At 35.3% G+C, this 25,656-nt stretch overlaps 1 protein-coding gene across 3 annotated transcripts in view; it reads left to right on the top strand.

Annotated features, from left to right (window-relative positions):
• Positions 1-13,853, top strand: part of PCDH9 (protocadherin 9) — a 665,490-nt gene extending 651,637 nt beyond the window's left edge. For all 3 annotated transcript variants that reach the window (XM_086881104.1, XM_086881102.1, XM_086881103.1), the window contains one exon: positions 11,583-13,853. In XM_086881104.1, the coding sequence (XP_086737230.1) occupies positions 11,583-11,956 (374 nt within the window). In that variant the 3' untranslated portion in view covers positions 11,957-13,853. The remainder of the gene's footprint in view (positions 1-11,582) is intronic.
• The last annotated feature ends 11,803 nt before the right edge of the window (positions 13,854-25,656 follow it).

Consider the following 25,656-nt stretch of genomic DNA (forward strand, 5'->3'; position numbering starts at 1 on the left):
ATGCAAGAATAGCCCTAAAGTAGGCCACTTTGAAGTTGTATTCAAATCTAAGTACAAAGTAAAAGGACTGTCCAAAATTAGTGCACAAAATGTACATAGAATAGGTCTAAACTAACACATTTAGAAGAATATTCTGGATGTCATTTCCAGGTTCCTGGACCTTTTTTAAGCAAGATAATATTATCAGCTATTTTTTATTTTCAAATAGGTTGAAATGGATTAAGGAAGATGCTCAAAAAATAATTGTTACTATGAGTCCAGATCACGAACACTTACACACACAACAAGCTCTTTACATTCTGCTTGATGTCTGTACACAGTCTGGTTTCTCAAGTAATAAAAATATCATGGGCAATTTGGTTCATATGTGAAACAATTTTTGGGAAGGAACATGCCAAGAAAAACTGTTGGTTTGATTTCCTCAAACCATTGGGTTTTTACAATACCCAAAGACAAAACGGAAGGTTTACTTACCTCCATGGAATTAATTTCATTGTTATAAATGTGGCTAGAAACAAATATTTCTTGCTCAGTCCAACCATAAGAATCTGACAATTTCTAAAACATGAGAGTTGTGAACACTTGGCAATACACTCCATGTATTTTCTCAGTTCTAGTTTTAGATGTAAAGGTGAACTGGTTTTATTTTCCAGAGGGTAACAATAAATTAAGAAAAAAAAAAAAAATTAAAAATGCATGATATAATCTTGGGCTCATATTTAATGACGTATAATATAGGCTTATCATTTTCAACCTTCTGAAAATGGGCAATATGAACATGTCTGTGTTTACTGAACTTGTAGAAATGAAAACTTATGAAGCAGATTAACAACCTGAGTTAAATATTATATTTTTCTTCTTGTATTATAAAAAAAGAACAAAAAAACCCAGATGATTTACCAAAATAGGAAAAGCAGTCACTAGATTTAGCTCACTTAACATCTCCTTTCACCTCCCTGACAGGAACGGCAGTGCAGATGTTAATTACCATTTATAGAATGTCTTGTCAAAACATCTAAGAATTATTGTTCTGTTCATGACTTTGTCCTGTGCTTGGGTTCAATGGCTGATTTCAGACCAAGAATGCAGAGAAGGATCACTGACACTTGGTTAGGACACCCTGTCTTTCCATGCAAACACCTGCAAGCAATGCATGGCTTTGTGCCAACAATTTAGCTTTAGAAGAGAAACTATTCTAAACCTGTAGTTATGAGAGAATTAACAGTTAATTTTAAGATGATTATTTCCCTTTTATCAAGTGAGTTATTTAATGGCAACTTCAGAGGCAGCAAGTTATTTAAAAGCAATGCCAAATGCTTAAAATCATGATGACCTGAGATACCGGAATACTTTACTGATAGGCAAAAAGATGTATTTCAAGCCAATTTATTTGGTGGGACAGCAGAGACAGGCAGCTGTTTATCCACACATTCATTGGTCACATACCTCTTCCTATTTGAAATAGGTTGGAATTTTGCTACTGTCTTCCTTGGGTGTAAAACTTGGTCTTTTGTCACTACAGAACACAAAATTAGTTTTACCTATAAGCCTGATTTAGGTAGGCATGCACTAAAGGAAACAGACCAATTCCCTTGTGACCTTCAAGTCATTCCTTTAGCATTTAGCTAATCCCCAAATACTATACCAATTCTTCCTACCAATTCTTACAAGTACTCTAGCTCAGGACTCTACTTTTTCCAAGCTGTCCCTATATAGTGGTGCTTACTGTCTTTTTTGACATATTTTCAACTCACTTCTCATCAGTATACCTGTATTTTTCTCAAAAAAAAATAAATATTCCTCTCACCATCTTCTCAGCTGCCTGGATGATAAGTCCTTCGATAAATTTATATCGCTGAGTTTATTCAACAGATTTCATTTAAAATGAGTGATATGGCATCTTCTTGTAATCTATTTAGGTATAAAACTTCAGGTTATTAAAGACAGAATGCTAGGTAAGGTAAGATTCATTCCATCCTGGGGTTCATCTCTAGAGACAGTCACCTGGAAGTGTTCAAGAAACATCTGGATGTGACACTTTGGATATCGTTTGGGGGGGATTATTGTGGTGCCAGACTGATGGCTGGACTAGATGATCTTGAAGATTTCTTCCAACCTTGATGGTCGTGTGATCTGAACCTATTATGAGGAAATCTCTTGTATATTTGCTATGAATGCTAAATGCAAGCAGCAAGCAGGGAGCACAGTGCCTGTGGAAAAGCAGGTCACATAACTTTGTCAGACTCACCTGAGAAAGTGGCCTGGGAAATCATAAGGAGGAATTAAAACAATCCTCAGAGATAGAAGACAGCTTTGCAGGTGCTGTTTGTCTGTTCCTTGTTTTCTTGCAAGAGAAGGTAGAGGGGTGGTGAACCCCACTGACCAATGATGGTGATGTGTTAGTTTACTAACCAATATGGGTTTTACCTTTCCGGACCTTTGCGTATGGGTCTATAAAAGAAGATCTGGGGTGATAAACCTAATTCTCATGTTCAACTCACAAGAGAGTCCGTGTTGTACCGCCTTGCAGTTCCCAATAGTGCAACAATTTGCTGCTTAAAGGACCAAGGTGAAGTAGTGCTACAGGGAAGACAAGTATAGGACTGAAATGAAATTTTATATGTTTGCAATGTATATACCTACATGAGAACCACAGATATATGTATTTTCTAATTTCTCCTTTTGATTAATAGATATCCAGTCAATTTTGTCTAGTCTAATCCTGTCAAAGTTGGTCTAGTCAATAAAAATAGTAAATCACCAAACCTAATGTAGAAAAATTAATCTGAACAGCTCTTTAGATTATACTGCTTTGACTACATCCCCCTTAAACACAATGAGAAGTTATAGCACCTATTATGTACATGCCTTCATTGTAGATAGCTAGATTTAGCGTTTGAATTTGGAGCTATATCTTACCCTTGGCTTTGCCATAACACTTCGTCACTTTGATCTTTTAATGTGTGTGCACAGATTAGGAGATGTTTCCTTACACAGTTATTTATTTCTTTAAAACTAATTGCTGTATCAAAACCCTGACTTTTAGCTTGCAAAATTAATACCTCTGAGCTCTGTCACTTGTGAGTGAATTCAATCTGGACAGAGCCCCTAATCTATCAAGGTTTTCAGATCATTCTCAAAGGACATGATGAGGCATTTCAGGACAATTTTGCTAGAGAAAGTTTTTTATTTTCCTTTTCCTTTGACACTTTCTGCTTTACACAGGTTAACTAAGGCTAGGAAAATAATACATAGGAAATAAGTCCCATACACAGATTCCTTATTTGTCAATGAACAGAAATATGTATAAAAGAAAAAATAAAGAATATATATATATATATATATGTATATATATATATATGTGTATATATATATATGTATATGTGTATATATATATATATATATATATATGTAGATCATTATGACCATTAATTCTGCCTTTATTCAGTTATTGCTTAATAAAATCAATATCCTTACTTCTGTGCATTCCAAGTTACCATGACTGTGATCCAGAGAGCCAGGATATGTATTTATCCTAAGTCAGAAGATAAGGATTTTGCTGTTGTTAGAAAATGATCAGGAAAACAAATTAATTTAGGCTTTTTAACAAAAATCAAGTTAAATTCAACCTGAATAGTTTTGGTTTTTTCTGCTGTAAATGAGTTAATTGTCAGGCGTATAATAACAGCACAAAAATTTTGCAACACTGTGCAGAGTAGAAATAAATATTGTTCAGCTGAGTTTCACAACATTCTGCCATTTCTTCTTGTCTTAACTGCTTTTTTTCACATTAAATCCTAATTTTTCTCAAAGAGAATTTGTAGAAATTACTAACCAAAATTTGATTTTATTTCAAACAGTTGACTGAATCTTCCGAATTGAGACTTAAGTTGTTTTAGACTGACAACAGGTTCAAGTTTGGGGCTTATTAACAGATCAGAAAATGTGACCATGTCAAAAGTGATTCTGTCTCAGCATGTTGCCTGTAAATCAATTCAAAAAAATATTTTGATCAAGTATCATAAATATTTAGGTGCGAGAGAAAAAAGATAGTAAATTAATATGACTATGGGATGCTTTATGAATATTTTATTATCACCATCCATCATCACCTTTTGGGAACAAAGACTTTTTTTAGGCAGCAAAATGAAGAGCCACATAATGAAAAGATTAATGCTGAAAATAATATTATTCCAAATATTTGAACACTGGTCTCATTAAGTGATACAATCAAATTAAAAAAGTTCATTTGAATCCTCTGAGGAGTTTTTATGCATTAGATTGTCCTGCTTAAATTAAATGTATGGCAGGAAAAAACTGCCAATTTTGAGGAAATAAAATTAGGTGAGATAGCATTCTTCAGAGGAGTAGCATGAGCGGACAAAAAGATGGATGAGTTCCATGCCATGCTGAAGATGGTTGCAAATTTATAAAGATATGCTTTCTGCTCTTTGTGTGCCATAAAGTCTGTCTAAATAACAATATCCTCTCAGGGGGAGAATCTGCTGTTCTGGCTGCCCATGTATTGTTGAATTTGGACTATCTCCATTTGCAAATGTTGACTTTTCATCTGTGCCCAAAGAATGAAATCCGTATGAAAGATGTGTAAAGCTTTTAATCTTTATTTATTTGTTAACAAACGGGGTCTTTTTGCCAAATCCTGTTTGCATTTCTTTTCTCCTGCTCTTCCTGCAAGGTGACTGTCTGAATCCACAATGTGACACTTCAGCTAAGAATACAAATTGCAGTCATTTGTGCATCTTTGTTTGTTTATTTACTTGTTTGTTTGTTTTTAATGACAGAGTGTATTAAGTCAGAATAGAAATCCCAGACATTATTTTGTATCTTCTGTATTTCTAAAGGGTATGCTGGAATTGGCTACATTTGTCAGTGAAAGTTTATACAAAATACAGCTTTATGCTAATGGTTTATGATACATAGATTTTTAAGACCAGAAAGAACCACTAGATTATATAGTGAACCTTCTCTTTTTCCCTTTTTTGAGTATAAATTGTAAAGTTTCACACAATTAAGTTAAAAAATAAAAATAAGTAGTGGCATAAAAATCCGAACATAGGCAGTATGCAATCCATAACAAGTAATGGAGCTGGATTTGTATGGCAAGAGAAGAGCACGGAATCATTCAGGTTTGAGCTGCTCAGTTGTCATTCAGCAGCATTCCAGACCATGGTGCTTTGTACCACCTCCTATGGCATCTTCCCACATCCTTGTTGCAAGGAACATGCCCTTGTGATTTCAGATTGCTGCAACTTGCCTGCGGAATGGTCACAAGCTTCATGTTGGTTAATATGTCTCTTTGTTCTTAAAGACTAGGCAGCACTAAGTAAACTTGACCCCTAGTAACTTACAAGTTTAGCAGACACAGGAATCATATGGCTACTTCTGACTGTGCACACATGGAAATGCAGAAAGGTTAACAGACATGTATGTCAATGCAGAAAATGAATGTAGTTGGAAATAGGAACAGAAAATTAGGTCAGATAAAAAAACATCCTAACAGCAGAGCCATTACTGATGGAGGTGTAGCTTGTAAGTCATAATGGTATTGAATTTCTAGGTAATATACCAGGAAAAAAAAAAGAAAATATAATAAACTAAGTAAAATTCCCTTTCATTATAGCTTTTATAGTAGAGCAGCTGTAGGGGAAAGGAACTTGAGACAAGAAATGCAGAATACTTCCTTAACTTCTGCTTAGTTTACTTTCTTAGCTTGGAAAAGACATAGACATGAAAAAACTTCAGACAACTGGGTAGAAACAAAATTTCAAGTACTTGAATGTTGCTGCCTTCAAAATTTAGCTGCCCATGGAATCAAAAGCATGCAGAATTTTTGTACAGTCTTGTACATGATATGGAACCCATCTGGATTACTCAAATTCTTCACAGAATACTGTAGAAAATCTTACTGTGCGAGGTTTTCCCACCTTTTCAGAAAATACTTTTGGTCCTGCTTTTCTGTATCCCGGGAAGTCCCTCCCACACACCCTTACTCTCTCTGCTTCCTGGCCTTCCTGTCATTGTATTAATTAAGGATTCTGACAGTTGATCTCTGCTAAGTAATGCAGATACAAGTTAACCTTACAGCATTATTTATTTCAGCCTTGATGAAAAAGAAGTTTGGGCCAAGACAGTTTGGATTTCTTGATCTGTACCTAAGTACAGAGGATGGAACACCAGGAAAGTGAGGGAGAAGCAGCAGGGTAGAAGGTGGTAGTGATAAGTCTAGCAAAACTGGCAGCAGTGATAGGAGGAGTCCAGGGACCTTTGAACAAGGCAATTTGAGGATGGAATGTGAATTGACTGTGCCAGGTAGAATGTCCATGGAATAAGTCACTGAAAATATATATTTTTAATAGACACTGCATGTTCCTGTTAATTAATTATACCAAGGAAGCACATCTGACACAGCATGTGTGTGGCTTTGTAGTCTTAGATTTTTTTTACAGACTAGAAATAAAGAACAGTCTTCCCCATTTGTCTGATACTTAAGAGCAAAAAAAAGTGAAAATAATCTTCTTAATTATAAACTGTTTTCCAGCTATTATATTTAATATATGACTAGTTGTAAAACTTCTATGAAATGAAATAATATAATTTCAGTTCCAATATAAGTAGGGAAGCTGTAAAATCATGAGATCTAAGAGAAGGTAATTTAGTAAAGTAGCCCATGAAAGTTCAAAAGAAAAAAAAAAAAACCAAAAAAACCCCAGCTTTCTGTATTTGAGGATAAGTAGAGCTGAAAATGTTGCTTTTGTTTTGTTTTCCCTTTTAAGATGCAATATGAAAAGTTAAATAAATATGGTTGTCTGAAATACAACTGTGGCTATGTTCAAATCCACTGTACTTAATGTTAGCACCCTGAGGCAAAGAGTACCTATTCATGTTGCTTGAGATCAAAAAGTCTCACTGAGTGGAAATTATCTTGTTTCCTCAACTCTTTTAGAACTGAAGAATGAATTTTCTGGCTGTAAGCAAGAGAGTTTTAAAGAAGCAGGTTGAAAAGCAGCTGGTCATCACACCAGAAGCTAGTTGCTAATTGCAGCAGTAAGTTAATCAATGAAATAGCTGTTTAGCTTCTGGGTATAATAAAAATAGATAAAAGACCACACAGAAATTCCAGCACAAGGGTATGACCAGCTCTTGAGTGGCATATATTATTTTCCTTCTTACACCTGTCTGCTTTTGAGTAGGCAAGACATGCATCTGCTTGACAGCTATTAACAGAATAAAATAACAACATAAAAGCATTTTTGGGTAAAATCTGATATAAATATTTACAAAGACAATTTAAGGGAGTGTTTGTTATGCACTTTTGTGTTTGCTTTCAAAACATTTAACTCCAGAGACAGATGGCTTGTACAGTTTTATCAGCACTTGTGTCATTATATATTCAAGCAGCCAAGACTGATAACCAGTCACACGGATTATGGATTGTTCAGAGAACAAATACTTTGGACAAAAAATCCCCCACATATCAATAAAGTACTTCAGTATGGAAAAGCTTGATACAGAAATTGCAGTGACATTTTTGTGAAGAGAAAGGAAACAAATTAATGCAATTATAAAATTAAAGCAGCAGGAACAGGTTTTTAAGTGGTGTCATTGTATGCGGTAATGAAACAACTTTAGAAAATTGGGTGAAAACTATTGTTCAGCAGTGGTGGAGGAGAAAGATAATTTACCATTAAGGCAACATTATGGCTTTCTCAATACATAGCAGCCAACTCTTCCGACACACCATCCCCAGAAGATCTCTCTCCTATCATATTGCTCATGATCATTACACTTTATCCTGCCAGATAGAAAACTGAATAGTAAAGAGTTTTAGAAAAGAATAAATTTTATGATTGAGAACATAATAAAACAGAAACCAGAAACTCAAGCATCTAATTGTCAAAACAGTCTTTTTGTCTTTTTTTTTTTTTTTGGTTGGTGAAATCCCTTTTTTTTCCTTTTCATCTTTTTCTCATATCTCACATTAAGAAATTTGTAGAATCTTCTAAATAATGAGCATTCCCGTTATTGAGTAATCATGACCATTCTCTGAAGTAGCTCAGGAGTGAAATATATTATTCTAAAAATCTACTTTTCTAAAAAAAATTACTTTGTGGATTTTTTTTTTTTTTCTCTTGAGATGGCTCAAACCAAAAGGAATTAAAATAATAATTCTTAGTTATATATTAGATGAAGTCTTGCAAGGCATTTTGCAAACTTAAACCTCACAATAATTTAGTAAGGCAAGTAAATATTACCTGTATTTTACAGATTGGAAAGCATGAGATAGAGTACTGGAAAATATGTGTACACGTTCGAGTAGGAGTCTGAACTTCTTCTCAGATATGGACATTCTTACATACAGGCATATGTAGAGGTGTGTGTAGTCTGTAACACTCCTCACAGCTATTTGGACAGTTATACAGATAAAAGAAGTGTCTTTCAGGTGGTCCCTGAGATTCCCAGTCCTCTCCTAAAAGGAGTGTCTCACTCTGTCTATAGCTATCAGCTGGTGTGACCAGTAGCTATATAAAAATTGTAATTGGCTGCTATAAGGACTGCATGGTCTCACCTTTGATTGATTACCTCTGCATAGGGAAGGTTGACTGGGGGAAGACTAGCACACAACAATTAATTTTCCAGGTCCAAGTTACAACAATTAATTTTCCAGGTCCAAGTTACAACAATTAATTTTCCAGGTCCAAGTTGGACAGTGACATTTTGTTAAACTGTAAAAAACCCCAAAGAGCAGCTCTTGCACATGCTCTCAGCATTGTTATCCCATTCCTGTCTGAGGCTCACAGTAGTAGCAGATATCTGAATATTCCAGTGCTCTCCAGAAAGTCTATCAGCTTAGACATAGCAAAAGCGAAGGATGCTTAAAATTCATTCCGAATTGGACAGGATTAACTGCCTAGCACTGTTACTAAATAAAGCAAAACACATGAAGTAAATCTTCCATAGAGTTTGACATGTATCTTGTAGGGCCACATGCACATTTATTCTTAAGTAAAACCAACTTATTGCTCATTTAAATTTTAAATTGAAATGGTAGTCTTATCTCTTGAAATTTATTTAACTAAATAGAAAAAGTAACCTATCCCCTTCAGAACTATCATCCTGAAGTCTATCCTGTTACCCTTTTATTCCACTGAAGATGGGAAGCACAGAGTGCATGTAGTGTCCTTCTTGAAAAGTGTCATTCTGTGGAGAAACATTTTCTTTCTATTTTGAATTTTAATGCTTGTAAAACCTTTTGTTCTTTCTTCATCAGTAAAATAGTAGATTACTGGGAGAGTAGGCAGGTTGAAAATAGTTCTGACACTTCTCACCATTTTTCCTCTGAAATGGGAAGAAGACTAATTAAAACTAAACTTTAGTTGATAGACAAAAAATAAATTTAAAAAGTCAGCTTTTACCTGTAGATTAACTTTTGGAAAAGTTAACAATGTACTGTGAGCCCATTCCTTGCTTCTAATTGTTTTACTTTGGGTTTATTTCTCTCTAAGTACCTGCCTCAGTTTAGTTAGAACTCCATAATAGAGGATTCCAAAACACTTCTCTTTCAGGTCTAATTTTAGAATTGTGGTTCATGGTTCTCATTGAAATCTCTGCTAAGATCCTACTTTACTTTTGCTGTTTGCTTTTTTTCCTAATGGTTTTGGTTTAATTATTTCACCTTGTATTGACCTAAGTGGAAAGTAGCATTGATTCTATACATTTTTCATGTTTTAGTTTTCATCAGTGGGACACTTTTGTATATGGGGAATTCAGTAACAACTTTTATTATAGCTTATTATATTTTATTATAGCTTATTATATTTTGTCACATCAACAGAGTAGCATATATTCTCTAGATACTCAAAAAGAGGTGTTGGTCAGATATAAAAATATCAGCTAATTACTAATGCAACATGTAGAAATATGCCTGATTTTTTATTTTTTTTTATATCTTTGTTTAAAAGCAGTGGGAAATAAATAGGAGTCTCCATAAAATTAATTGAGTTAATTTCAGTGTTCAGAAAAAGATGTTAGTAAGGGTAATTTATTGTATATGCATGGAGTACAAGAGAACAAAATATTCTTTGGCATTTTAACACAGAAATCTTTGTTAGAGTGTCTTCACTTATCATTTTGAGTCTCAATTAGATTATTATTAAGATACACTTGTTTTTTCTGATACACTGCTGACATTTTTCTTCTGATTAGTAACTTTGCTATTCATGCCTACTTGCTAATGTTCTTTCTGAAAAATCAATCTATAATTTCCTTCCTGTCAGTGGGCTGGTTAATCAAGGAAATATGTCTCCTTAATTCTTCAAATGTTTTCAGTACTAGCCTGTTGATTTACTCTAAAGTGAAGAAAAGACATCTCAAAATTCTTGCTAAAAATTACAACACAGCAATTACTCCTGGCAAAGCATATACCAGATATATCTAACAAAATCTCATGAAATGATTTCTCCACCTTTTTCCTGGCTTGCCCTTCCTCATACATCCAGCGTAAGCAGATGAGCAAATTAAGCCATTTAAAAACGCAGTAAGACTGAAAGGAGTCTTGTGCTGCTGAAGGCATGGGTGACCTGTCTGCTCGATTGTGAGAAGCCTGCAGCTGGCCAGCTGTGTCCTCAATAGTGTGTGAAAAAATATGTAGATATTTAATATGCATAGTACTTAAGGAATATAAATTTCTGTCCCCTGTGGTCTTATATTTCTAGTTTACAAAGAATTACGAGAACAGTTCTTTTTAAAGTGCCAGATTTACATAAGGCTTTTTTTTCCTCTTTGCTTTAGTGGTTGTATAGCATCTGAGATATGTTTAATGATCAGAAGAGTTACAGATTTTATTCTCTTTCCTGATGCAATGTTTTGAACTGTTTCCTGCAATTTTTCTTAAATCAAGCAAAATTTAACTTTTCTGTTACTTGTTGAGAGTATGCACTCGAGTGTGCATCCAGTGGGTAGATACTTAGAACTATGCATCAAGCTATGTTTTTAAAACAGTAGACATTAGAATAATCCTGTGTATAGAACATTATTTTGGGAAATCCTGTTTTTGGATAGTACAGATGTTTCTCAATTTGCAGTAGCCTGGTAATTCACCAAGGTTCTTCAGCAGTAAAGTGAGTTGAAAGCAGAGCAGAACACATCCAAATAATAGGCCCTTATAAGCATTAATTCTCACTCAGAATCTGCAAGGGTAGGTTTACTTCCTTGGACATTTTCACTTACCTAGCTCTGTTTTCTTGGTATGACTTTAAAAAAGGAATTAAGTTTATTCATAATACGATCCAAGACCAATAGCATAGGGATAATTGAACTGTTTTTCCACTCCTGGAAACCAGGTAGGTAACATATAAAGGCAGTATATGCCCTACGAACAACTGCTCTCTAACAGAATGAAAATGTATATAGAATTTACCAGCACAATATTTGGCTGCAGGATCAGTGTTAATTTTCTCCTGAGGTCTATGTATAAGCTTAATGACAAATATCACAATCTAATATTACATCTTTTTTTTTTCCCCTTTCTCTCCCTTTTTTCTTTCTCTGTTTTTCTTCTACAGATGGGCCTCTTGGTCCACGAGGATTAGCTGAAGCTACAGAGATGTGTACTCAAGAATGCCTGGTTTTGGGTCACTCAGACAACTGTTGGATGCCTCCTAGCTTGGGCCCATACCAGCAGCCAAAGTCTCCTCTCTCCACCTTTGCACCTCAGAAAGAGTGGGTTAAGAAGGACAAACTAGTTAATGGACACACATTGACCAGGACCTGGAAAGAAGATAGCAACAGAAACCAGTTCAGTGATCGAAAGCAGTATGGTTCCAGTGAGGGCCATTTCAACACTGGCAACCACATGACTGACATTCCTCTGGCCAACTTGAAGTCTTATAAACAGGCCCCGGGATCTGTGGAGAGTCCAAAGGAGCACCAGCTATAAGAAATGGTTACTTTGGACCAATGACTTTAGCTTACTTAGACTTGCTAATACTATGTGTGTGTCAGAGCTTTATGTACTGGGTAGACCTCTAGAACTATGCTTCACCTAGCAGAGATATGCATATCTTTATGTTAGCACCGTGGAAGGTATGATGTCCTGCAACATGAAAGAGTGTTTCTACTAGTTGTGTGGTTTTCTTAAACAGACATGATTAAAATCTGCAGAGATCTCTCCAGTTTGAAAATATCCTTTTTTATTTCTTTGTTTTTTGACCCTGGACTGCTGCTATGAACAACAGAAGATGCATTTGGAGAGCGAGAGTGCGAAAGCTCAGTGGATTGAAAAGATGGAAAAGCATATCCAGTTAGAAAATTGTGCTTTTGTTGTCATTGATCTATGCTGGGACCGTTATACTTGAGATCATATTGCAAACAATTGAAGCTGTAAACATTAAACCTATTGTGCTATTAACAATGTTAGTGGACACTTGTAAGTCAATCAGCGTTCAAATACTTGTAAATAGCAACAATTACTACTTACAATTTTTGTGTACTTATAATGTTCACTTGAAAAGATACTGTAGCATATTTCTGTGTTTCACAGTTGCTTTTTAATTTCTTTCATTTGCTTTCTTGTTGTTTTGCTTTTATTTTCAGTGATGGTGTTTCTGTGTTAGTAGTCTGTCTGACACACAATGTTCCAAGAAACTCAAGCCACTTGAATTAAAAGTGAAAAGAGTGATGAGGTGGGAAGAAAGGTTGCTTGTAGAAAAGGAATAAAACCTTTTTTCTATGTAGTAGCAAATGATGCCAGCATTCGGTTAGAATTTCTTCTTTTTTTCTTTTATTTAAATTTAATATTAAGAAATGAAAGGACTTGTGTAAGGGCTTAAAAACTTAGAAATTTTTTGTTTAATTTCCATTATGTTTCATAAAACAGGGAAATTACAAAACAAAATAATAATTAAATGTGTGGTGGTGGGCGAGGGAGAAAGATGTTTATTTGGGATAGTTGATCTAATTAGCTATAGTCTGTCATTTATTGAGTAGTAGCGGATGTTGATCCCAGCTGAAATAAGTGGAGGATATTCTACAGGAGCAAAATACAATAATAATGTTTTTCCAGTTGGGCAGGTGTGTGTCTATACCCAAGACAGTTTGTATTGCTGAAACAGCAGCATTTGTGTTGATCTTCATCTGCGTTAACGTTGTAGTAACACGAGTGTTTTTAGAACATAGCCACAGAATATTTAATGTGTTGTGCCTTCATGATGTAACAGAGCATTCTCCTGGTAGGCTAGTTGGGGGAACTAGAGGGTTAAATCTCTAATTATTGCTGTTTAACTGTTTGTTATCATAGTTGGTCAATGCCTGGCAGGTACCAGTATCATGTCACCTCAGCCAAATCAGCAGAGTGACTCCCAATGTTAGTAAGATCTAAGTTGCACGCAAAGCAAATCCAAATCCAAAACATTTTTAGGTGGTTTTTGTTAAGGCATGAGAGATGATTTACACAAATAAATAGCATGCAAAAAAAAAATAAAAAAATAAAGTCCTTACAGAAAAAAGCAAGTTACTTATGCCACAGTAAAACATCAGTCTTAAAGTAACAAATTAAGCTAATTTGAAGGTGATTTTATTTTTACCAAAAAACAGAACCTTTTTGTTTCTCTCTTTATTATTTTGTATATAGCAGTTTACTTTTTTTTTTCCCTCCACAGTATAAAAGGCTTAAAAATGGGTTAGGGGTGCATTGCTTATTGCAGTACTTACGTCAGTTTGTGAGGGGTGTTTGATGACTTTGACAGAATAAATATCTAACCAGTTATCCTTGTTACTGCTTTGCCAGTTCAACATTATTTAGTTATTCAGCTTTTGCAATAAATGTTCTGAATTTCTGATTGTGTTGTGTTAGTTCTTGGGCAGATGCCTAAGGGACTTAATTCCTGTTAATTTCTCTTTCTTTCTGTTATTGGTTGGTTTGTTTCTTTGCTTCACTCTGAATTTCCAGTTATTTTCCTAAGCATACCATGGTCCATTAATTTCATATCTATATGTGTAAGACTGGAGAATACAGCAAATTATAAATCCTGGGGACTATATTCTGCCAGTCCTATGTAAGTAAGAACTTATTTAAAATTAGTTATTTGAATTGAGTGAACTTTTACTTAGCATAAGAATGACAGAATCTAGCCCACATTTGTTAGACCGACATAGGCACATGGAATAAGCATCCTTGCATGAATCTTTGCAAAAGTACAGGGGTAGCATATAGGAAATACAGCACTTACCACACTTTGGTCTTTCTTTTGAGACTAGAATAAAGTCATATCAAAATACAGTAAATTATTTCCTGTGAGGAAAATTTGAGTAGTTACTTAATTTTTGTTGTGGCACAGGAAAAAAAAAAAAAAAAAAAAAGACACCATGCTGAGCAACCTTGAAAAATACATATCAATAAGAGTACCTATTTTTGAACATGCTGAGTTTTAAAGCAGAGATGTGCTGAGTTCTATATTAAAACCAGAAATACTACAATTGCCTTTTTAAACAGAATATATTTGAAAATATTTCTTTTCTATCGTGGACAGAAAATAAAAGATGTGACTCTTGCTGCAGAAAGAGAACTATAGTCTTTTCCAACCTTCAATACTTTGCCCTATTATTAACCTATGCAGGAGAAGCTAAAGCAAATTTGGTTTAAATTGCTAGCAGGTGAAAATTTTCTTATCTAATTTTCTCCAATTCTGTGTAATTTTAGAATCTTAAGACCTTATCCAGGTTTGAGACGATTATTAAAAGAAAAAGACTGGAGAAAAAGAAAGCCAAGAAAGAAAGAAGAAAAAGAAAGCAAGAGAGACAGAAATGGAGGGAGGGAGGAAGGGAGGAAGGCAGGAAGGCAGGAAGGCAGGAAGGCAGGAAGGCAGGCAGGCAGAAAGGCAGGATGGCAGGAAGGAAGGCAGGAAAGGAAGGCAAGAAGGAAGGCAGGAAGGCAGGAAGGCAGGAAGGCAGGAAGGAAGGCAGGCAGGAAGGCAGGCAGGAAGGCAGGAAGGCAGGCAGGAAGGCAGGAAGGCAGGAAGGCAGGAAGGCAGGAAGGCAGGAAGGAAGGCAGGAAGGAAGGCAGGAAGGCAGGAAGGCAGGAAGGCAGGAAGGCAGGAAGGCAGGAAGGAAGGAAGGAAGGAAGGAAGGAAGGAAGGAAGGAAGGAAGGAAGGAAGGAAGGAAGGAAGGAAGGAAGGAAGGAAGGAAGGAAGGAAGGAAGGAAGGAAGGAAGGAAGGAAGGAAGGAAGGAAGGAAGGAAGGAAGGAAGGGTCTGCAACACTGAGAACTGCATCTTAATTCCATTTAGTCTAAATTAATGTTTCCCAGATGTTTCCACAGAATTTGAATTTGGCCCTTAACATTTATTTAGTTAGTGCTCATTCATTCACAACCATTTGGTTGGCTCAATCAGTAGTAGTACTACTGTTGTCTAAAACTCAGAAATAAGTAGAAAAAAAGAAAAAAGGAAAAACCCTTCAGGAATTCTATGATATCTCAGATGAGGAGTTTTAAAAAAATTTAAAATCCCATTGCATCCAATGAGATGACAGCTGAGTATTGGTGATGATTCAATTTTATCATCTCTGAGACTAAATATTATTTCAAATTATTCATAACCAGCCATGATACAGATGCCTCTCTGATGTTAGTTCTGGCTTTTTGTTTTCCTTCAGACTGAGTGTCCTTTATTTATTTATTTCATAGTGCACACACTTGAAAGACTGCTAAAAAGGTTGGCCAAATATTTCTTTCATAGTCCTCTATTTTTGTTGTCACTGACCAAAAGCCCTTATTCCAAGTAGAAAACTGAAAGTATGCACAGACATAGTAACTTAGTCCTACTTATTCCTACGCTGTGACAACTTGTACTAAAGATAGAGCAGTCAGTACCACTTAAAAAAACACAGAAAGTTCAGACTTGAACTGTGAAACATTTTCTAGTGGTTTAAGTAGTGATGTACTAGAAGAGATTGTCTAGAGATGGGCTTGGTATTTTGAAGTATAGAAAGAAAAAATAGCTAACAATAATGCATGTTTTTTGTCAGAGGGAGCAGATGGGTTAGATGCTTTCTTGAGATCCTTTACAGATGATGTGACATATAGAAGAGAAGGTATGATGAGGGAATTTCTGAGCTCCACAGTATGATGAGGTCATATGATAGAAAAATTTTGTACTGTATTTTCTTAGACAAATAGGTAAAGAAATTGTCTACTCAATGCCCCTTGATGGAGTTCACCTGGAACTCTGTGAAACACTGCATAAAGGCTAAAAACAAAGGTTAATGACAAAGAAATAAATGAAGCAGAATTAGGAATATGCAGTATACATCAATTTTAACAAATAGATAGGAAGAAAATTATATTCACATTCCTTGTTTAATGTGATTATTATCTTTGCAAGTTATTATTAATATTCAAGATTTTAATCTTGATCAGAAGGAATCTTAAGGACTTTATCAGGAAGTAAATTAAAATAATGGAGAAACTTAAGAAACTTTGGATTCATAAATGACACAAATGCAGGAGATGTATACCTGTGTTAAAGAGCAGGAGTGATAAAGAGTAATGTAGCTGACATGAGAGAACAAATAAATAGGGAAAATAAGATTGCAGTATTGATCAGAAGTTGAATCCTGGGATGTTTTAAGTAAAGGGAGGCACTAGTTGCTTAAATGAGAGAGAAGATGTAGTGAAAATCATGCAATGCAGCAGTAGGGGATGTCAGGCGATGCATAGGCCACATACTCATAACATGCCAAAACATGCAGCAGTAGGGTCTAACAGCCTTAGGCAGTACCTCAAAATATATTAAAAGAGTATGCTACTGGCATGAGAGCACAGCAGTAGTGTCATATCCAGTTCAGACAGACGGACAAATTTTGATTTCCTGTGTCCACAAACTATTTACCTGATTCAGATTATAAAACTTTTTATGTCATTTATCCTTGCCATAACAATGAACAAAAAAGCAGTGAGAGTTCTCTACAGGACATGGCCTCACATGAGCCAGTTTAGACTGTAAAAGCGACTAAGTACTCACAGTTCCATTTTTTCCCTTTTAATACACTTCTTCTGTAGAACTGTGTTTCAAAGTCTTGACTTTAATTAATTAATATGCCTGTAATAATTTCTGCTGTGATGAAAAGCTTCAAAAAGGGGACCAGCTCTAGAGCACAGAAAGGCATTTTAATATACAGAAAACATGATACAACATAACCCAGAGGTGTGAATCAGCTCAGTATATCATGGATAGTTGAGCTGTAACTCAATTAACATTAGTTTTATTAACTTGCACTGCTCACCACCTTAGTGGACACATCCATCAAATATAATTACCCCCTAATCTAAAACCACCTCTGACTTTTCCTCTTGTTCCAAAAAGAAACTCTCATTGGTAGATGCTTACTTGTAAAATTATGAGATACCCTTTTTTCACACATTACTTGAGTTCCAGTTTGTGTCCTCTGAAATATAATACGTTGTTTAGCACAGCTGCTTATGTTATAAAATGCTTTAATAATATATAAATAAATTATGAGACACCATTCTATACTTTGTTTTCAACCCGTTGAGTTGAAAGTAAGATCGTAGCATAGAGGGCCAGGTTCTGATCCTTCAGGCTTTATAGAACTTCTTACAAAGTAAAATGTCAGGACCTCTCCGATAATTAGTAAGAGAAATGGCAAGTCCTTTAGTATACAGTGGTCAATAGGGCAGTATATAATGTTTGAGAAGAGTAAATGTGTTGTTTCCAGGTCTTTAAAGCACAAAGTAATTTATTTATAAACTGAAATAATTGCCAATAAATGAAGAATTACTGGGCGGGGGGAGAGGGTGGTTGGTATTGGAGTTTTTTTGTTGTTGTTGTGTTGTTTTGTTCTGGCTTGGTTTTTTTTGTTTTTTGTTCTGTTTTGGTTTTTTTTTAAATTGATGCAGACCCATCACTTTATTGGGCAGTAATAGAATTTATATGCTGACATGTATCCACATGCCAAATAATCTGCAGCTCTTTTGAGATATTGAATGCACTTAATTTCTTTAGAACACAGCAGTAAGCTTCCTCTTGTATGAATAGTTCTGAATTTCACAGAACTGGATCTGCAATGAGAAGAATATCAGATGTATCACATACACATCATATGCTGTGTTTTGAAACAAGAATGCTTTCTCTAACTGCAGTATCTCATGGTTCTTATTACAGGTCTAAGTTTATAATGCTACCTAACTGTACAAAAGTTAAAATGAGGATGTTTTTAGCTATAAGAAAGTCTGAAATTCTCACAGTATATTATGAAAAGAAAGGACTTAAAGAAAGTAATGTCCCTCATTTTCAAAAATAAGTTATTGTTGTTTTTGTTTTTTTTTCCACAGCCATTCTTAAATCCACCTGTTGTGCCTAGGTATTGCAACACATTCTAATATTGCATGGCATGTAAATAGATACCTTAATTACTCATAATTATATGATTATATACACATATATATATATATAGATTATATATATATACATAAATATTATCAGTCACATAATTACTCAGTATTATTTAATGGAATTTTGGGACTATGGATTTTGTTGTTTGATGTACTTTAAACTGTATGAAGCAGCATATTATTAAGACTATCCTCACCAATGCTTTTGATTATTTATTCATTAAATAAAGTGCTTTCCTTTGCTTGTTATAATCCTGTTTGTACAACCATGTGATAATGTTAAAATGGGTAAGTACTGTACGGGAATTATAACTGTTTCTTTTCTTGTCTAAATATATACCTATAACAATATTTATTAGTGAACTGAGTTTTAAGAATGTGTCTTTTTATGTGTTTACTATTTCTTTGCACATAATCAAAATTTAAAGTGAAGCTGGGATAACATTTCTTCATACAATTGAGAATGCCCCAATAGCTTTGAAATTATATTTTGCCTTTATCCACAAGTGATATTAGAATGAGATCTGTACTTCAGAATAAAATTAATCAAAAATAAATAATATAAATATAATAATAAATCAGAATAAAATTAATGCATAGTAGAGTAGTGCTATCAGAAGTAAACATATATTCTTAATTTCTCAGGTAAAGACATATTAAGTCTTGGATCAGATAGGACAAAACTCTACACTCTGAGGATAATGTTTATAACAGCTGATTTAACAGAAGATTAGTCAGAAATCTGGAGCACTAAACAGCTTTTTTTTCATGTTTCATAGCTTTCACCTTTGTATTGTAGCAAGGATCCACAAAACTGGGTTTTGTTAAACCTTAGATATACCAAATTCAATGGGAAATTTCTAGATTATTTCAAAAAGCCAGTAGCCAGTATTTTACTGGCATTTAAACTTGTTGTTCAAAGGAAACACATCTTCTGCTGCCATTTCACTCACTGCAATATTCCATAGGACCGAAGGGAATTGAAAGTACCACTTGTGTGTGGTTCTGCAGCTATGTAGACATTTTGGGTACTAACAGATGAGGGCTCATTGCTCTCACAGTGGAGAGCAAGAGAGAGAGTGTAGGAGAAAAACAGGAAGGAAAGGGGCTAGAAGAGGGCTGCATGCTTTAGGGAAGCAGTAAACTGCTGCAACAATGAAGAGTATAACTTTGAGCCTTCATATATCTCTAGCATCATAAAAAATGACCCTCCTATCTACATAGGTTTGTGTACACACAGCATTTAATATTATTGTCTTGTGGAAAAGGATGATCCAGAATTTTGGCAAAGTTGTAACATATATATATATATTTATTTTTTTGGGGGGGGGAGGGTGTTGTTGTTTTTTTGGGTTTTTGTTTTGTTTTGTTTTTTTTTAGAAATTTCTCTTTTGCCTACAATATGAATATAGAGACCACAAACAATGCCACGTGACTTAAGTAACTGAACACCAAGTTTGATTATTAAATTCTCAATATCTAATGCTTATAAAATCTTTATCTACAGATAATTTGTAAATAATCTGTAGGCCTAAATGATTAAGAAATTATGTATTATCATCTAGCAAAAAAAAAAAAAAAAGTCTGTACAGAAATAATTACATTCTTCATAAACAATTCAGACTATTCCAGAACTCACAAAAGGGCACAGATGGTAAAGATACAGTCTAGTGCCATAAAGCAATTGGTGAATTTATTTTCATGTGCAACATTCTACAGAAAGGTCTGGGTTATTAATATGTGTGATATTTAAATTAATTTAATGTGAGATTAAAAAAATCCAGTTACATAAAATCAAATACCAATATCACATTAATAGAATTATTTTTCTTTTCTATTGCAAGTCACTATTTGTTATGTAACAAGCACTGCATATTTCTTAGTACTGTGTAAGGAAATTGTTTAACAAAGCTTTCTTTAAGTTTATATATTATTTTGTGGTTTTTAATTCAAGTTTAGAGTTTGGTGGTTTTTTTGGGAAGAGAAAGTTTGAATTCTGTTTACAGTATTTGTACTTTTAATTTTGGGGGGTTTTTAGATTTTTTCTCCGGGAGTATTATTTACTGCAGGGAATGACATAGTCCTCTGCTTTTACTGCATGATCTTGTACTCTTAGGACACTTAAGCTATCTTCAATAGGAAGTTCTTCTACATTATTGATAAAGACCATGCATAATTACTGTCTACCATGTGGTGTTCAGCCCCCCAGAGGGAAAAAAAAATTGGAAAGAAGGCAGTCACATAAAGACAATTGTTTCATTCATTGCAAAACAAAAACCAAAACTAACTAAGCAAACAAACAAAAAAACAAAAACAAAAACAAAAAACCTGTATAAACTGTACTGTGTTATGAAAGCAAAATTTATGAGTCTATTCATTCATCCAGAACTACCTACTTGCTGAGTCAACAACACACTGTTTGCTTCCTTTGTTAGGAACAACACTGAATGAAATTGTGGACAGTTGTGCCTAATGGTGAGTCTAAACCTCATTCTTAAAAACAATTTGAAAAATGGCTCTGAAGCCTCTAGATATATGGTTTTGAAGGAAATAAAATATTGGGTAAGTCTCTGGCTCCTTACATTTAGGTGCATAGTTGAGCAACCCTTTAAAATAATCTCAAGTTCCCTAACAGGGAAACAGCTATTTTTGAAGAGCTCCAGAAAGAATCCTTTTATTCCCAAGTTTAGCCACATTAGATCTCTGCTTTATGGAGAATCAGAGTGCAGAACCTATTCCAAACTTTGCAGCTGACAGCTGCAAAGTCTCTGGATACTCTACCATGTCAAATTACCCATCACTAATATTGAAAACCTGAAAACCTGTAAGCAGAACAACAGTGAAAAAGAGAGATTGAAGCTCAGCTGATTCAAGCACCCTACAGTTCAAAAAGAAAACAAACATTGTGGAAGAATGACCAAAAGATGTATTTAAGATTTTCAGATTTTAATTTTCTTTGTGAAACATGTAGCTGCAGGGAAGTATATTTCTAATATTACATTTTCTTTGGATACCCTACTGTGTATGGTTCAATTACCATTACCATGCTAAAGGCTAAACTCAATAAATTTACAAGCAATAATTCAATAATTCTATACAAATATGCATTCAGTCAATATATGGTTCTTGTATGAAAAGTACTAATAAACTGAGTTTTTCTGCACTTCTAGAATATCAAATGTACAATTACTATTTATAATAAGCTTGCAGTCACAGACTCTGTAATTCCTTAGTCCTGAACAATTGTATAATTACTAATTCAACTACATTAGCATTGGGAGTAGACATGGATGATTTCAAAAGGGATACTACTGATTTAATGAGGTCTCAGTCTGTACATTTCCAAAATTATACAAATTCTGTTTAACAGCCAGCCACTAATGCTTTTGGGTATTTGAACCAATAAATCAACTAACTGCCAACCAAAAGAATCATTAAAAATGAAAACAAACAGAAATGAGAATGAAATTGCATTTTTCACAGTGTGAAGCTACCAAAACTCTATTTCCTGACTAGTTTCCAACAGTCTGTCTAACTTCACTAGAGAGTAGTTGCTGCTGAATCTACTGAATACCTAAAGCTGCCATTTGTGACAGTGCTTTTATATTTTGAATGTTTGTGGCATTGTGATTATGCTAGGATAAATATGACGATAGACCATGGGCACAGAAGGGCTATACTGAATTCATTGCCCTTCTCTTGCATTTTCCACCTCTTTTTTTCTGTGTGTGACAGACAGAAAATGATCAGATCCTGAGACGGTGAAGCTGGTATTTTGCCAAAAGTAAATAGTTGTCATTTTTGCCTAGAAAGGAATTTGAAAAATTTTGTGATACTTGCATTTTTTTTTTCTTGAAGGTATCTTTATTCTACAAAGGTCCCTGCATTAAAAACTGACTTTGATTTCAGTGGGAGACCTATTAGCTCAAGCAGTAGTTCTCATGTTGGCGGTCATTACACCAAATAACGATGAAAAGATATGTCAGTCAGAGACATCACAAAATCCTTAAACTCATATGCCCCCAAGTAATCCTGCTGTGCAACCGACAATTACCGTACATAGGGGAGGGAAGGGGAAGAAAGATTTTAACATAAAAAGATTTAGACTGGCTAAGTGTTGTGCTGTACTAAAACAGGGTTTCTCCCTGTTGCTCCCCCACCTGGGTCTGTGGTGTGTTGGTTCCTTCCCCTTGCCCCACCCCTTCAGTTTTATCCCATTGGCTGTAATTCTACTGTCCCTGCCCCCTTCTCCCAGTATAAAAATTCCTGCCACTGCCCACTCAGCGTTTTCTCCCCTGGAGTAGTTCTAGGGTAAGTTGGGACAGTGTTCTGATAGAAAAAATTCTCCTCCATCTTTTACTTTTGTCCTTGCTGTACCCCTCCTACCCCCTGTGGATTGGAGCTAGTCAGCGATTTTTCGGGGCTGGGAGCAAAGGGATTTCAGCACCTAAGTTTTAGCATGGTAGTTGCAGATCTACCACACAGTTTCCTATAGTGTACCTCCATTGTTTTAATGGGGGTTTTTAGTGCTTATAGTATAGGATCTGCACATGTTCATAAATTTATCACACAAGTTGCTCATGAAATTAGGCAGATGTTGGCTTCATCAACAAGTTCACTGGATAAAATAAATTCTTATCCTCAAAACAAGACATCTGAGCCTGAGCTACTGGTGACTGGGGTCATCTTTATCTCTTCCTAAGAAGTGAAGAATGATGAGAGCTAAATCATGAAATTTTCCTTCCAGCCAAGAGACCTTCTAAAGATCAGGCTGAGCACTGTGAACTGAGTTAGTGTCCTCAGATTGCTGTGCCTTCCCTAGAGAAGGCAGAGGTAATGTGGGAACTACCTACTACTTTCTTTAGCATTCCAAAGAGGAGCTGTGCTGTACTAATCCTCAAATGGTAAGCCTACAACAGGCTATTTCCTACATGAGCTCCTACTGAAGAGGTCTGTTGTGCAGGTGAAAGTGTCAAATTGGGGAGGACCTCTCGTGACTTCTCCTAGCCCATCCTCAAACATCAACACAGCTGTGCTGAGAGACCTCTCAGCACCTTCACAGCTACTACTGGTGACAACTGACCCCTAGACACATCCACAGAGAGCCCTATAATGAAAAAGTTAGGATGAACATCAGAGTGCAGACTGATGTGGCTTTTTCAAGCCAGAGCATTCTGCTTCCATGAGGTGTGCATATAATGCCACTAGAGAATTAAAAAAAAAACCCCATAAATTAGTGAATTTTACCTTGGAGACTTTCTCAGATAAGAAATGTATTTCTTTACCAGGTTTAATCTCTGTTACTGTGTCATACAGGCACATTTTCCTTCATATATGATCTTCCTGCTTTTTCCCAATTTTATTCTAGTAGCATTTCAGCCTTCTGGCTGCAAGAAACAGATGCCAATTTTCTTGTGTAGTCTTTCCCTGTTCCTACCTGTCTTTGCTTTACTGCAAAATCTCCCAGGCTGCCCAGGGTAAGTGACACATTTTAGAAAATCATAAGCCTTTTAATCCTACAGGACCTCTTTTTCTTCAGATTCAGACCTCTGAATCTTTTTAACTTTGGTGGAAAGACCACTCCTTTTCCTCCTTTAGACCCTCACACATTCAGATTGTTCGTGAATTCACTTTTGCACAACAAAGTATGTCCCAAAGATGATGTGGACTTGCTTTGAAACTTGCTATGAATTGTCTTTGTTGACAGTAACCCCATGTTTTGAGGGAAAATCCTGCTTTTCAAGGGTATCAAAGGGTGTACACTTGTAAGTATTATGTACAGCAGCTACTTCGACAAAATGTGAGGATTTTAGAAATCGGAAAATTTAGATGAGGGGAGGGGAGGGGAGGGGAGGGGAGGGGAGGGGAGGGGAGAAGCTTGACTGTCTGTAGATAAAGGAAGAAAAGGGTAAGAGAAAATAAAGAGAGAAAATACTTGATGTTTGTGCTTCTTGTAGCCAAGACTAGGATGCAAAGTCTCTCTATGATGTCTGAGAATACAGTGCAAAAGTTTGAATGGTGTTATGGATCATGGAAATTTTGATGCAAAAAAGTGAGGACGAGTAGGTAAGTAATTCCAAAGAAGAAGGACTATACAGTCCAGGTTTTAGGCTGCCAGACCCAAGTGCAGGTGGCTTGCTTTGTATATGCTGTAAGTGAAGCTTTTCCGCAGACCTCATTAATTACACTGGAGTCTGAGTAGGCCTGTGTGTCTTGAATGCAGCAATGCTCCAATACAACAATGATCTAGCAGGATTATAGACAACCTGATACACTTAGATCATCACTTTTTCAATCTCTAAGAACTGTAACTTGCCTCTTCACCCTTGTCAGAAGCAGCAGCTCCTCATTTCCTTGTTTGAACTTTGTCCTGTCTGGCCGTATATTCCCACACAAATTCCTGTCTGACTGATCATATGAACGTCATGTTGCTAGACCGAACCCTGAATTTTCATTAAAGCCTGTCATCTTCATGCAGTCTTCTTCTAATCTATTCCTCTTTTCTGTCAGTCAGCTGCACTTCCCCCAAGCCTATGTTGTTTTTGTTAAGGTTTTTAAAGTACCACTATGATTCAGATATCAGGATAGGCATGCATGGTTGTAGACGAAGAACAGAATGTGGGTGTTTCTCAAAGACTGTTTTGGACAGTCTTAATTGGTACCCATGGTCGTGACAAAACTGAAGTAACAAATACCTAGCCAGCAAGAGCATATTATCAACAACTAAGAAGTGGGATGTTATTTGCAATATATGTGAGAGGGCTGTATTGCAGATGTTGGTGTTTGCTAAATCTCAGTGTGCAACTGAGATGCTTTCTGATAAATGTCTACAGACATTTATCTTTGTGCATGCGTGCATGTGAATGTGGGGAAGAAGCAGTTATTACAACTCTGATGAGTACTACAACATCTATAACCCTTTTAGTCAGGTGAGCTATTGTGACAGATATTTTGAAAGAAAAATAAGATAGGGTTGTTTTTATTTGTTTTGGTTGTTTTATTCATAAGGCTAATAATTTTCCTATATGTTTACCAATCTCTAATAATTTATTTAGCAATGAGAATTTCCAAGTCATAAAATAAATAAATAAAATATATGATATAAATAATAATGTAAAAATAAGTAATTAAGCCAGCAAATAAACAAATAATATATAGTGAAAATAACATATATTCAATCCTGTACTGTATAATATCAGTTAAATATTTTTAAAATGCCTATGTTTCTA

This window comes from Cyanistes caeruleus, chromosome 3, assembly GCF_971803275.1.
Source record: "Cyanistes caeruleus chromosome 3, bCyaCae1.hap1.1, whole genome shotgun sequence".
Taxonomy (NCBI): domain Eukaryota; kingdom Metazoa; phylum Chordata; class Aves; order Passeriformes; family Paridae; genus Cyanistes; species Cyanistes caeruleus.